The sequence below is a fragment of the Dipodomys merriami genome, unplaced genomic scaffold (assembly GCF_024711535.1).
Source record: "Dipodomys merriami isolate MVZ:Mamm:240054 unplaced genomic scaffold, mDipMer1.0.p SCAF_13, whole genome shotgun sequence".
Taxonomy (NCBI): domain Eukaryota; kingdom Metazoa; phylum Chordata; class Mammalia; order Rodentia; family Heteromyidae; genus Dipodomys; species Dipodomys merriami.
Window position 1 is genome coordinate 29,058,285 of NW_027202604.1, and position 15,066 is coordinate 29,073,350.

Genomic DNA, 15,066 nt, shown 5'->3' on the forward strand with positions numbered 1-15,066 from the left:
TGGGTGGGGCTGTGGGGGGGAGGGGTGGTCACTAGTATCAAAGGGAGCCTCTGAGAGATTGTTCTATTTCTTGACATTGATGGTGGTAGTACGTTCCTGTTCCATTTAATGTTATTCCTTAATCTATACATATATGTTATACATTATTATGTTTTATAAGGGACTATAGTAAGAAAATAACTATACTCTGTAACTACACAAAAAAACATTCAAGGCAAACTCTCAATAGGTAACTGAGCGCAACAGCTCTTTTACATAATAAAAAGAAACAACAGAGACACAGAAAGAAAAGTAGTTATTGCCTGAATTATCCCAAGAGACTAAGTTCTATAGACTGAAGATTTCCCCACAAAAGCTATTATGTTGAGACTTTTCCAAAATCAGAGAAATACTACATACAAACCACATACCCGGGCATCACCGTCCACGTTGCCTCTCTCTCATCCCCAAATCTATTTTAGTTCTAAATCCTCCTTCCCCACACAGGCCGCATCCATTCTTCACAAGGGTCCTATTAACAGCCTTCAAACTGCCCTAAACAGGCCCTACTGCAACCCCGGTGATCTCCATCAGATTCTCTAAATCCTTACTAGTGAGGATGCTGTTAGAATAAGACTCAAATTCTCCAGTATTTGGAAGGCAAAGTATGGTCTAACTTCAGCCTAAATTGTCAGTCTCTTGCCCACTAGTTATACACATATATCCTTCTTCTATGTTTTGGTCACCCTGGCTATCCTCCAGTTCCTGTTTCTTGGATTTGTGTTTGTGGTTCTGGGGTTTGAGACCAGGGCCTCATGCTTGCTAGGCACTTTACCATTTGAGCCACACCTCCAAACCTTTACTTTCTGGAACACCCACAGAATTCCTTCCTGCCACAGGGCCTTTGCACATGATGGATCTACTGCATCTCCCTGAAGATCACCACCCTCCCCTGTGAAGCCAACTCCTGAGGTTCTCAAATCCTCAAAGCACACACTTCCATAGGGAATCTTCCCTTGACATACCTCTTCCCTCTTCCTACACTTCAGCAGTCTAGGCAGCTATGATGTGCACTCCAGGAAGTGAATATGTTCTTTACGCAGCACTCCCCAAGATTTCAAGTTCACTTTTTGTGAATGTGAATCTCTGATGCTCATCTCTCTACCAAGGGGCAGGGGCCAGGCCTGGATCTTATTTACCATGGCAGATCCAGTATCAGAGCACAGAATCCTACACGTGGTCGGAACTCTATTGTTTAGTCAATGGATAGATAGATGAGCAGACTTACATCCACCATTACCACTACTTGGGAAAACAAGTTCCCAAAGACAGGAAACAAAGGCAGTGTCTGACAGAACCTGTACTCCCAGAGCATCTTGTATCAGCAGGTGGGAAGGGGAACAGGTTACAACTGACCTGTCCAGATGACAGGAGGACCCTCCCCACACCTTTTTTTAAATGCCAGTCGTGGGGCTTAACCTCAGGGCCTGGGAGCTATGTCTGAGATTCTTTTTATCAAGGCTAGCACTCTGCCACTGGAGCCACAGCACTACTTCCGGTTTTTTTCTGAGTAGTTTTTTTGGAGATAAGAGTCTCATGGACTCTTGCCCAGGCTGACTTTGAACCGTGGTCCTCAGATCTCAGCTTCCTGAGTAGTAGTGAGTCATCAGCACCACTTTCTGTTGAAGGACCACAACAAATCTGTTTCCACACAACCTGGACTAAAGCTCTTCTTTTCTTTTCTCTCTCCTCCTCGGCTTCTTCCTCTTCCTCCTTGTCTTCATCTGTGGTAGTTCTGGGATTTGCATTCAGAGCCTCACACTTGCTAAGCAGGCATTCTTTCAGCCTATTTTTGCATTGGTTAATTTCAAGGCATGTCCAGGCTGGCCTGGACTGTGGTTCTCTCTTTATCACAAGGAATACAGGTATATTCTATAGCACTCAGCCATTGGCTGCTCCTGATCTCTGCCTCCCAAGTAGCTAGGATTATAGCCTTAAGCCACCAGGCTTAGCTAAGGTCTAAGGTTGAATCTTTCTAGTAAGATGTTGCTTAGACTTAACCAGGTGAAGAGGTGAAGTTTAAAGTTCACACCTGAAATCCTGCTAGGGCAAAACTTCTGAAAGGAAAAGATGTTTGGTGCTGTGGCATTCAAAACCCCAGCTTCACAACTTTGGCTTTGAAAGCTGCTTTCTATGATTAATCCAGTACTTAACCCACATTTTGGTCCAATCACTTCAGCTTACACCAAATAGGTGAAGTCCCTTTAACCACTGTGTCTATTAAGACAATTTAGCTAGGATGGATGCTGATAATTATAATTTTAAACATCACACTGAAAGTGAAGTCACTTCCAGCAGGAACTACAGGCTAATTTTCCTGAAGCATTAGGATATACTAAGGACAGAAATAAAATAAAATTGGAAGTGGCGCTGTGGCTCAAGTGGTAGAGTGCTCACCTTGAGCTGAAGAGCTGAGGGACAGCGCTCAGGCCCAGAGTTCAAGCCCCACGACCGACAAAAAAAAAAAGAAATAAAATAAAATTAAATAAAATCCAGTTTTCTGGGTGTTAATTGGAGATAAGAATCTCATGGACTTTCAAGGCTAGCTTTAAACTGTGACCCTCAGACCTCAGATTCCTGAGTAGCTAGGATTACAGGTATGAGCCACCAGCACTGGCTTCAAGCACTTCTTTAAATGTCTTAAGACGTATACTTAAAACAATATGTGTGTGTGAATATATATTCACTACTATAACATGCCCCAAAGTAAGCGTAAAATAGGAAATCTGTCCATGAGTTCACAACCAGAGATAATTTGTAGGAACATGAATATGTGTCCTTCAGAGATTTTGTTCTGTGAATGTTTCTAATATGCCTGAACCAGTTCAGTATGTACTTTCGGCTTATGGTTTTTCAAAACAGTATAATACCACTGCCTCCTCAACCAGGCTCCCAATGAGATAGAGCAGTTGCTAGGCTCAAGGTCCCAAGCTTAAACTCTAGTACTTCCCCCAAAACTAAAACTAAAAAAAAAAAAAAAAAATAGCATAATGCAAACATCTAAATATGGACCAGACATTTGCTGATACTGGGCTAGTGACAGCTTAGTGCCTTGCATGTGAAAGGCCTTGAATTCAATCACTGCTCCTCTCCCAGAAAAAAAAGCAAAGAATTTTCTGATATCCACCCATTTAAGTATAACTTGTTGGCTAGGCATAGTGTATACACCTATAATGCCAGCATTTGAGAGGCTTAGACAGGAAGATCTTAAGTCTGAAGCTAGCCCAGATACATAGCAAAGACCCTGTCTTAAAATAAAAGACAAAAACAGAAATCTGTCAAAGTAATATTCAGCTATTAATCATATTCTTGAAATAAAAGTGATCTCCTGGAAAGGTGTTAAACTGAGAACAGTATAAGCACAACCAGTGATAAAATTATTTTAAGTAAACACACAAATCATTTAAACTCTAAATAGGTTCACAGAGATCCTTTTCCACACCTCCTGGCCAACAGCACACTTCGGAGCTCTATTATTTTCCCAGCTTCTATTTATTCAAGAAAGTAGTCAGAGCAGGAAACGGGACAAGTCGAATGATCACAATCAATTTCATCACCTTCACAACATGCTGGGAATGTAATTAATCCTCTATTTATTTAGGGGACTTCACACCCCTTCCATTAAGGCAGCAATTCCCTGCTGGCTTCAGCTGAGATAATTATGTTATAACAAGGATTGGGTTTCAATCATAATAGGCAGATGAAAAAAGAAATTGTACTTGAAGTTGTCAGTTTTTAAAAAAAGCTAGCTTGTGACTGTTCACAGGATGTTCTTGATGAAGCCCCTGCTTAGGCAGGGCCCTCTCTGAGTGCGATAACCACACACGCCACATTAATCAAGCATGTCTCTTCTCTAGTAAGATGTTAAGGCACTCCAGACACAGGGAAAACTCTCCAGCACCTGCAGATGCTGGTTTACACAACCTGACTACATCAATCATCACCCACACTTACTCAATCCTGCCAGTCTCCTCCCAAGAGCTGAGGCCCCCAAACACTCAAAAGCAAAGAGGTACACTGCTTACTGTGTAAACCACAGCTCCAGCCAGCCAAAACAGGACAGAGCAGTCCAGAGCCATGTATCCAAGACTAAAACAAGAAAGGCCAGAGACAAATGTAACATGGCCAGAGCTATAGCTAGGCATAATGCATAGAATACTCCTGAGTATGAATGAGCATCAGTCACTAATAATATATCGATGCTGATTCATCACCTATGACAAATGTCATTCTAATGTAAGATGTCAACAACAGAGGTAAAGAGTGTGGATATTTGGCAACTCTCTCTACAACCTTTATAATTTGTCTATGACTCTAAAACTAACATAAAAAGCTCATTTGAAAAGAATAAGTAGGATAAAATCACAAACAAAAAGGAAGCCAAGAGCAAATCCCATAAAATGTTATCACGTGGATATACAATTCTTCTGTTTGTTTTTTTTTCCATACACAGTTACAGAGAGCCTTCATGTCTTCACAAAGGGCTATTTTAATCTTGAATCTGGGGAAACTCTGTAGTGCTATGATTTATTGGCAAATTTCTTGTAAGAGAAGTCTAATGAGGAACACCAACCCCCAGTGGGCACTGTTGAGGCCCTGGTGGTGAGGTAGAGAGCCATTAAGTAAATCCTGTCTCCGTGAAACCACATGGCAGACTTTCGAGTGCCTGGATACTGGTGTGGACTAATCCTCCCTCATGGAGATAAACCGCGCTTCCATCCAGGATGAATGTGTGTGCTTAATTAAAAATAAACAGTAAAACTGAAGAACAACCTGACCTGCCAGAGTAAGCCCCTTACCAAGAATGATTCCAATTCAAGGGTGGTTTAACTTGCTTTAGAGTATGTACAATTGTTTCTTGAAATTTTTACATGCAAATCATTAGCACTAAATATAACACTTAATGTTTTACAATTTGTCAGAGAAGTAACTTCCCTGAGAACTACTAAACCACCTAGAGTATCTGCTTATCAACTTGGCAAGCCTGCATCTAATAGGATGTCTTCAGCACTGCTGATTTACCATGAATACAAGTGACAGAGGTGATGGTAGGAAGGACATCTGTTTTCCATGGCAGTATTAAAATGTTGAGGTGGAAAATAGCTAAGTCCTCAGGAAGTGGTGGCATGCCTTTGTACACTCTTCTCTGAGAATCACTCACTTCTACTAAAGTGGGAAGTAGTGAATATCATGTGAATATCACCCAACAAAGCCTCCTTCACTCCACATCAACCAGGCAACTGGACCGAAGAAGACACGGACCCCTAGACCAATCGAGTTTTCTGGAGTAACAAAGCAGGGGCTTGGTTCCAGCTCTGCTGTATGTAAGGACACATGAACTCAGAACTCGCCTGTCTGCACCAAGCAGCTTGCAGAAGGCAGCTCCCAAGTGGCCATGCGCCAGAGAGCAAGCGTCTGCTTCACTGTCACATGGTTTGGGCTCACCAGGCTAGCTATACTCCACACTTGGGTTCCAGACAATAACCTGTGTTCTCCTAACAAACATGCCACAGTTTGACAGTCTGAGTGAGTTTCTCTTATATAATGTGACTAGCTAATGCAAAACCAGGGTACTGGCAGCCTCTAGTGCAAATTTCTTATCTAACCTTGTTACTAAAACCTCAGGGCCACAGAGGCTAACAGAAGGCTCTCTTACTCAACAGTGTTAGGAGACTACAAGTATGATCCAAAACCAAACAGCCTCACACTCACTCTTGCTCTTCCTACACACCCCAGCCACAACCGGGAAAGCTGTGAGCCACGTCCTACCCTGCTTCCTTGTCATCTCTGCGTGGTTACTTCCCAGCCTGGAATGCATCTGTTCCTCACGGTTATTATATCCAGATGGGTATAAATAGACAGTACCATGCAAGCTGAGAGCATATTTATATTTTGCTATTTAATTCACATCCCTTCTTTGTCTGCATTCTTCTCCATACATGTCCCCAGCTGCAATCCAAATGCTCTTGAACCTCTTTCATTTTTCAGAGGTCACAAGTCAACATTTCCAAGACCACCTTTCTCATCTTATTCCCCAACCCACACCTCCCCAGTATTTCAGCAACTGCACATACAATGGCCAAGTTCACCAACCAAGTAAAAAACCTGGGTCTCACCTTCCCTTTCTACCCAACTCCCATCAGGCAATTACCCCAACTGTCTCACCTACGTCTCAAACCTGACCACAACCATGGCTCAGGCTAAGGCTGCTCTTTGCCTGGATCATCATACCTCCTACAGTCTTGAGCTCTGCCAGCACCACAGTATCCCCATCCATGCAACCTGAGGATGACACTCACATAGACACTGCACAGCTGAAGGCTCTCTACTTGTTCTACATTTTCACAACAATCCCAGCAACTGAGATGCACACAGCTATACACAACCTCTCTAGCTTCATTTCTTGCCTCCCTGTTGCCAACCTGTGATCTACCCATGCCAAGTTTGCCAGCACTTGAGAAGTGGCCCATCTGACTAACTCGTCTTGATCTTTTTTTTTTTTAAGCAGTACTCAGGCATTTACCAGGGAAGCATTTCATACAGGGTATTGCTCTCCCAAATAGCAGCTGGAATGGGCTTGAGCCACTAGACCTGGACTGTTTTTAAGACAGGAGCTCACTATTGCCTGAGCTGAATGTGAACTGCAATCCTCCTATCTACTCTCAAGTAGATGGGATTTCAGGCTTGAGCTGCCTCACCAGGTCCTAACTCTTTGTCTTTTAGATCTTGTACTCTTTCTCCAGAAGTGTCTTAATCCATTTTCTGTGGCTTAACAAGTAACCGGAGACTAGGTAACTTATAAAAGTTTATCTCAGCTCCTAGTTCAAGAGATCTAAGAGCACAGCACTGTACCTGATCAGCTCCTGTCAAGAGCCACATGCCAGCCCATGCATGGAAGGAAAGCAGAGGGGGAATGGGCCTGTGCAGAGTTGAGTGTGGGGAAGGAGCTATCTGGCTTTATAATATTACCTACTCTCATGAGAACAAGTCCATTTCTGTGACAGTGCTGTCTCTTGGGAAAAACATGGGCCACTCTTAAAGAGCTAATCATCTCTGAAAGTCTACTACTTCTCTATACTTAGCAGTTCCAATGGAAACAAAACAATATTCAAACCATAGAAACTTTCTCCTAAACTGAAAGGCTTACTGTATGCTGTTCTAGAAGCTTCAACAGCACTGTACTTCCCTTCTGTCGCCACTACCAGACATAGCAAGATATTCTGCTTAAATCTGCATTCCCCAGCATGATCAGCTTTGGGAGAACATACTCCCAACACCCACATCAGCACCTGGCACACAAGAGGGCCTAGTAATGTTGAAGGACACACCATACCACCTGTACACTCAGGGCTGATGCTGGGCCTCTGGATCGGAGCCTTCAGGAAGATACATGCATCACAAGAGTGAGCCACAAGAAATGAGGATACCTACATAGTTCTGAAAAATGGAAGGCTAGCTCCCCACCAAACACATATGCAGGCTACCAACCAGACAGAGATATGGCCTTAAATGAATTCAGTGCTGAAATGACTCAAGTTCACTTACAATGGAGGAAACTGAGGTATAAGATTTCTCAAGCGAGATGTAACTGTTTAGTGAGAGTTGTCTCCACAAACACTGCACCTTAGCACAGAGAGTAAGATTCCCCCGGGGGAAAAGTATGCAAAAGGTAGTGGAAAGCTAAATGTAACAAGAATTACATTTAGCTATCGTTAATTAACTACCAGTTAGAATGCAAATAGGTGCAGCATTTCAAAGACTGGGTTTTTGTCTTATTCTGTTCTTTTCCTTCCTTTTCACTTAAAAAACAAACAAAAAACTATACTAGATGAGTTGGGAGTTTAGAGGAAAAGCACTTGCATGTGTCAGGCCATGGGTTTGATCTCCAGCACAACAAAAACCAAAACAACCACTACAAAGTATACTGGAGAAAAAACGTAATTTGATATGTTAGGCACTAGCTCAAATTTACACTGAAGGCCTCTTGAGTATCTCGGGCTACAGGCATATGTCATCACTGCCCAACTCCAAATTGTTTTCTTGGTTTGTTTTTTTTGGTTTTAAGGAGTTCCAGTATTTTTAAACAATGAAAAATTCTCCTTGAATTAGCTCTAATAGATGCCATTCAATTCAACTGTACTCGCAAGGAACTGTGACAGGCCCAAATGGGAGCTCTTTCCATGCCCTTCAAATTTCAAAGGGAAAAGTGACAAGCACTTAGATCACTGTAGTATGAGGCAGACATGAAATGCATCCTGTGACCTCTCAACCAAGTGTCAGGAAAGCATCCCTGATGCATGACAGTCTGTCTTGCCTTTCCCTCTAGGGAAAGCTGAGGGGACAGAGGGCATTTTCCTCCCACCTTCCATGGGTGAAGACAACTGGGTTTGTAGGAGACATCAAGGAAAATAAGAAATCTAAAATCAGAAGCCCTGACACTATCATACCTTCATTTTTTAAACCTGCAATGCTAGGGTTTGAACTCAGAGGCTTACACTTGCTAGCTCTACCACTGAGACACACCTGTGGCTCCAGATCTATCTTTTGTAAGCCATGATCCCAAGCAAATCACTTCCTAACATGCTGCCACCAGGTAAATTCACTGCACTGGTCTCTCACTCATCATTTTCAAAGTCACTTAGAGTGACAGGCAACAAGAGATGAAGGTTTTCTGTAACTGACAAAAAAAGAATTCAAGAGCTTTAACTGTTAAAATTTGCAAACACACTCTACAAGCCAGACATCACAGGGAAAAGCCTAAGTCATACTAAGGCAAAAACTAATGTAACTGATGCTCAAACTTCATTAATTCAGCATGAGATTTGCTTGCAACCCAAGTTTTTTTCCAAAGTAAACATATGGCTATGAAAGTGAGATGCTATTTTTTGTGCAAGTTAGAATTGTGTACTTGTTTAGTATTTGAAATAAAAATTTATAGTTTTTATGACCATAATAAAATGATCAAATATAGACTAAGAAAAATACGTAATTACTTTAAAATGTAAAAGTAAGGTGCTAGATTTCATAAGTTCACTATATAAAGAAATAAACCAGAACGCGGAAAAATCAGTAATAAAACTCATGGAAATTCATTGCATTAATGCTAATTTAGAGCTGGGTTACACTACTAATTCACGGCAGTCCCTGACAAAATCTCAATGTCATTCTTCACAAACACAGAAAAAATCAATCCTATAATTCATATGGAAGCACAACAGACCCCAAATAGCCAAAGCAATCTTTCGCAAACAGAGCAACAATACCAATAATAACTCTCCATATGACATAAATAATACCAGACTTCAAATTACCCCACGGAGCCATAATAGCAAAAACAGTATGGTACTGGCACAAAAACAGACACAAAGATCAAAGACTTAGAAACAAATTCATGTATTTACACCCATTTAATATTTGACAAAGGAGCCCAAAACATATGTTGGAGAAAAGCAGCCTCTTTAACAAATGGTGCTGGCAAAACTGGTTATTTGCATTCCGGAAACACTGTCATCCTGAGTTCAAGCTCCATGCTTGGCATGCATGCATATGTGTGGGCAAGTATGCACACACACGTGCGTGAACACACACACACACACACACACACACACACACACACACCACGCACACAACAAAGACTGTTTTTCAAAGGGAAGGGAGGAATTAAGGAATTATAATAGAGGGTGTGAAGTTGCTCAAAATACATAGTATATATACATAGAATTTTCACAGGAACCCCTCCCCCACCCCGTACTATCAATGAATCATAAATAAGTGAGTATGATTTAGAGGAATGCCAACCCTCTCAAAAAGAGTTAATTTATAGCCAAGAAAGTTCACAGGAAAGATGATAATAGAATGTCCATTCACACTATGGTTATAAAAAAGGATATTATGAATTTTAATAAGAATTAGATGAATGGAGAAATGTGTCAATTCAAAGAAGGAGAAAAATAGCTGGATTATCATTCAATTTAAACACAAAGTAAAAAACATCAAGGCCTACTTAGAGAAAGAAAAGCTATGTTCAAATTGGTAAAGATGAAGCAACTGCTTTTTCAGTCATTTGAAGAGCTCCTCCTGATTTCCTTCTCCTGCCCTACCCCACAATTCCTTCTTCCCCTAACCTAGCATGATCAGAACAATTAACTAAGAACCTAAGAATTCTGCCTAATTTCCCACAACTTAAACCCCAGGGAAAAAAGAGAACATTTAAAGAGAAAGTAACTGAAAATCCCTGGATGAGCTTAGGAACCTCCTTCTCTTTACTTTCATGCAATGTGATCTTCCTGTAGTTAACAAGGATTGCCACAAATAGACATCCTGGCACAGACCTCAAACTCACTACACAGCTGTCCAATCCCTAATCTGAAAAAAAAAAAAAAACACCCACACATAGACTCTGTCGATTTAATTTTATTATAAGAGGAAGTAATCACAGGAAATGGCAGCAGGGTATTTGATAAGCTCAGTTAGCAGGGGGATCAAATGAAGTAAAGACATGCCACTCTGACCTCAGGGTGAAAGATTCCATGTTCCATCTGGCAACATCTAGCTTTCCAACACAACTACTGACACCACCTGTGGTCTGTACTAGGCGTTATCTCTACCAACCCCTGAGCATTTTCCACATAACAGGCAGAGTAAGCCTCAAATTGGTTCCTGTGTTATTCTATTGAAAAAAACTGGCATTAAAAGCTATACAAAAGTGTTTATTTGCCAGTTACAGTAACAATAAAAATCTCATAGTTATTCACAAGTGATATTGTGTCATTATTTTCTATAGCACCAAGGGATCAGTCCAATGAAGAGCTCTTTTTGCCAGGTACAGGGGGGGCACATCTGTAACCCTAGTACTCAGTAGACTGAAGCAGGACTGTAAAATCAAGGACTGCTTGGGCTACATAGCAAGGACCCTGTCAGAGCAGAAGGGAGGGAGGGAAGGAGAGAGGGAGGGAGGGAGGGAGGGAGGGAGGGAGGGAGGGAGGAAGGAAGGAAGGGAGGAGACAGGGAGGGAGGGAGGGAGGGAATGAGGGAGGGAGGGGAAAGGAAGTTCTGTTTAAGTTTTCAATTAATAGTCTCTTTCTACTGTAATGAATCATTTATTTGACCATGTCTGATAAGAAGCAACTACCACTAAACTTCTTCCTAAACAAAAATTCACTGCATTTTCAGTGAATACCCTATTATGTTTCTTGATTGAGACAATGGCAAATGTTTTCTGAAGTTTTTAACTTATCAAGTGCTGGAATCCATTAGTGAGTGTTTATCAAAACCCACCATACTAGACCATGAAGGTTGTATACTTTTTATACTTTGAAGTATGGACTCTGTAAGTCAGGTGTTAGTACAGAAATGCAGAGCTCTCATTTGGATTAGATGGGATGTAGGTTTGAATCCTATGATGTTGACACATGTAAATATGATTGTATATGCATACACACACATTCCTCCATAATAAACTCAGATCATGTTCAGATCACTGGTCTTGAGATTTCCTATTAGAGAGGTAAGAGTACTGGAACAAATTCTTAGGGTGCCCATGCCAATCTCTCTCTCTCTCTTTTTTTGCCAGTCATGGGGCCTGAACTCTGGGACTGGGCACTGTCTGTCCCTAAGCTCTTCAGCTCAAGGCTAGCGCTCTACCACTTGAGCCACAGCGCCACTTCTGGATCTTTCTACTTATGTGGTGCTGAGGAATCGAACCCAGGGCCTCATGCATACAAGGCAAGCACTCTACCACTGAGCCACCTTTTCAGCCCGCCCATGCCAATCTCTTTTGATAAAATTAGCTTTTCACCATCTACTCCCTACCTATACAAATTTGCCATACTCCTATGTCTAGTTATTTCTAAAATGTCAGGCAGCTATATGAGTGTCTCTCCTATTAGAACGCATTCCCCAAGCTATTTCATTTTCTTCCTTCTGGTCAGTGGTATGGCAAGTATGTAAGCATCTAGAAATTCCTAAGTAACACAAAACTTACTTGGTTTTCTGGACCCACACACAATAGTCTGAGATGTAAAGATCGTTCAAAATATAAGCTTGGTCATTTTCTTGAAAAATCTTGTGAATATCCAAGAGACACTTTAAAACTGCACTCTTACCTAAAGAAAAAGGTAAAACACTCAATCAGCCTTAACAAAAGAAATACAATCTTTTAACTGACATATCCAGATATTGAGATGTAAAACAGTTAAAACAGCTTAGAATTTTAAACTATTTTGTTTTGCTTTTTTCAGTGGTGGTGGTAGTAGGGTTTTGAGCTCAAGGCCTTGTACTTGCCAAACAAGCACTCTACCACTTAAGAGATGCTCCCAATTCTTTTTGCTTTTGTCATTTTTAGAATAAGGTCTTACATTTATGCCTAGCAATTCTGGACCACAATCCTCCTATTTATGATTCCTATGTTGCTGCTTACCACTATATCCAGCTTTTTATTGGTTAGGACGAATGGTTTATAATTTTTTTGTCTGGACTGGCCTTGAGCCTCAGTCATCCTGATCTCTGCTTCTCAAGGAGCTAGTACATACAAGTCCTGTTACTTTCAAACCCCTCTGTTTCTTTCCTTGATGATTATACACAATCTCTACTGTCAAGCAGATTAACTGTGATGACCATAAACATGATATGAAATACAACAGAATCTATAAACAAAAGAAAGGGAAATTTTCCAAATTAAGTGAATATCTAAGTGCAGCAAAATTCTAGATAGATAATGTTCTACCACTCCAAGCTTTCAAAATAACATAGTAAATCACATTTTAATTTTCACGCCTCTTTATTTCTTATGGCAATATTTTTCATCAAGGAATTACCTAGAACAAACATGTTTTTTCACCTTAGAAAACTCAAACTGAAAAGGAAAAGTGTCATAAAACTATTTCGAAGCTAAACTGACAAAAGTCACTGGAGAAAAAGCCATGAGTCTCATTCAACCTAATTACTTCCTCCTGCTTGTCAAAATAATCTGATTTTAATCCAACCAGAACACACAAAAGACACCTTTTGTAACTCATCCAGGCCCAAGGTGTTTCAAATGCGTGGTAATATGAGGCAAAATCCTAAGGCACAAGTAGCACCACTTCCAGCCATCTGTAAAACACAGGTTCACTCTTATCCTTACAGCTCAGAAACATGGGAATCTGGCCAGTGATTTCACAGAGATAGAACAGGTGTTGTCTCCATCTCCTCTTCTTGAATAACATGAAAAAAACCATAGGCTATGTGATGCCATCTCCAGATCTCAAAATTGCTGCCACTAAAATATTAATATAAAAGGGTGACATTGATCAAGATGCATGGAACTAAAAAACTGCTTTGTTACAGGGTAACTCCTTTGTAAAACTACTGAAAAATATTAAAATAAAAATATTTATGTAGTTAATCCTGAAAAGTAAGTTTCAAAAATCAGGAATTTGTATGCTTGGTGGTCAATCCCTAATACCTAGAAGAGACCTTTGCAGGAAGTTTTCCATTTGGGCATTTTAAGAATGAACACCGAAGCTAGGTGCCAGTGGCTCATGCCTATAATCCTAGCTACTCAGGAAGCTGAGATCTGAGGATTGAAGTTTGAAACCAGCTCAAGCAGGAAAGCCCACGAGACTCTTATCAGCAATTAACCACCAAGTGCCAGAAGTGGAGCTGTCGATCAAGTGGTAGAGTGCTAGCCTTGAGACAAAAGCTCAAAGACAGCTTCCAGGCCCTGAGTTCAAGAACTGACATGGATATAAAACAAATGAACTCGACAGTAATCACTCAGCTTAAACCCTTGCAACATCTTCTACCCAATCTTACACCAAATCCTGGAAACTCTTCCTTGGAAATGCCCCCCTGGACCTGCCCTTTCTCCACCACCACCTAAGCACCCCTCACTCCCACTCCCACATCTCAAGCCTAGGTTGAATTGCTTTCGTCCCCATCTTCAGTGCCTCCATAGCTCTCTATTGACATCTCTATTGACTCTGTTCAACTGGCTGTTCTTTGTCTCTGTTCAAACTAACCTGCTGTCAAGGTCTAGCTCAAGCCTTCAATCTTCCAGGAAGCCCGAGTTGACTTCCCCACCCTCAGGTTCCCTATCAAACCGTGTGTAGGGGAGAGAGGGGAAAGGGAACTCAGCTGATCCTCTCCATAGCCTTCCTTGCTCTCATCACACAGGTGGACCCTGAGCTTTCAGTATGGATGTCCAGGGAAGAACAACTAAGTGAGGAGTCAGGACTGAATTCCAACCCTACTGGCTTAGAAGCCATCCACTGTGCCACAACAAGGACTTTCATGTCCTTGGACCTTTCGGTATATGCTCAAGAGCTAGGCAGGTTGTAAGTCCTTGAAAAGAGAAGTCACAGGATCTAAAAAACAGTAACTATGTGGCTCCTCATATGCAGATGTGCAGAAAGCTGATAAAAGCTATATTGCTATACTAGTTGTTAGGAAATAATAATACTTAGCAGCTCCTAAACTACAAGAGGTCAAGTTCGTTTGGTCAAGTTCATACCCTAAGAAGGTGACAGGTTAATTAGGCCAAATGGTTAATGTGGACCCCTCCCTAGGCTTATATTATAAACCAGGTACAGTTAAAGTCAAGGTTTCATGAAAGGAAGAGGAAATACAAACAGAACTCCTAAATGTGACAAAACTAATTTAGTTACATTATCTACGTTATCCAAAAACCAAGAGAGAATATCATCTCTAAGAAGTGTTTTGGACAGCTTTAATTGCCACTGGAAAAACAATCGTTATAGTAAGCAAATGCCTATCATTTCTGTCTTTTTTTTTTTTTTTTTTTTTTTTTTTTTTTCCTGTACAAAGGATATGAGGTGTTTTGGAAAAGTAAACAAAAACATGAATATGTTTTCTTTTGCTCTTAAGCATACAGGGAAAGGCTGTTATTCTTTTTCTTCCTCCAGTTTGGTAGATGGGGCACTTGCTTGATTAAGTTCCTTCTGCAAAACAGTCCACTGGGTTTCTCTCACAGATTAGATAAGTACCAACTTGCATATACTCTCATATGCTAATTGAAAATTACTTTTT

The 15,066-nt window shown here is 41.0% G+C and overlaps 1 protein-coding gene across 2 annotated transcripts in view; it reads right to left on the minus strand.

Annotated features, from left to right (window-relative positions):
- Nucleotides 1–15,066, minus strand: part of Shq1 (SHQ1, H/ACA ribonucleoprotein assembly factor) — a 77,946-nt gene that overhangs the window by 20,599 nt on the left and 42,281 nt on the right. For both annotated transcript variants that reach the window (XM_070018968.1, XM_070018969.1), the window contains exon 10: nt 12,023–12,143. In XM_070018968.1, coding sequence (XP_069875069.1) covers nt 12,023–12,143 — 121 coding nt within the window. The remainder of the gene's footprint in view (nt 1–12,022; nt 12,144–15,066) is intronic.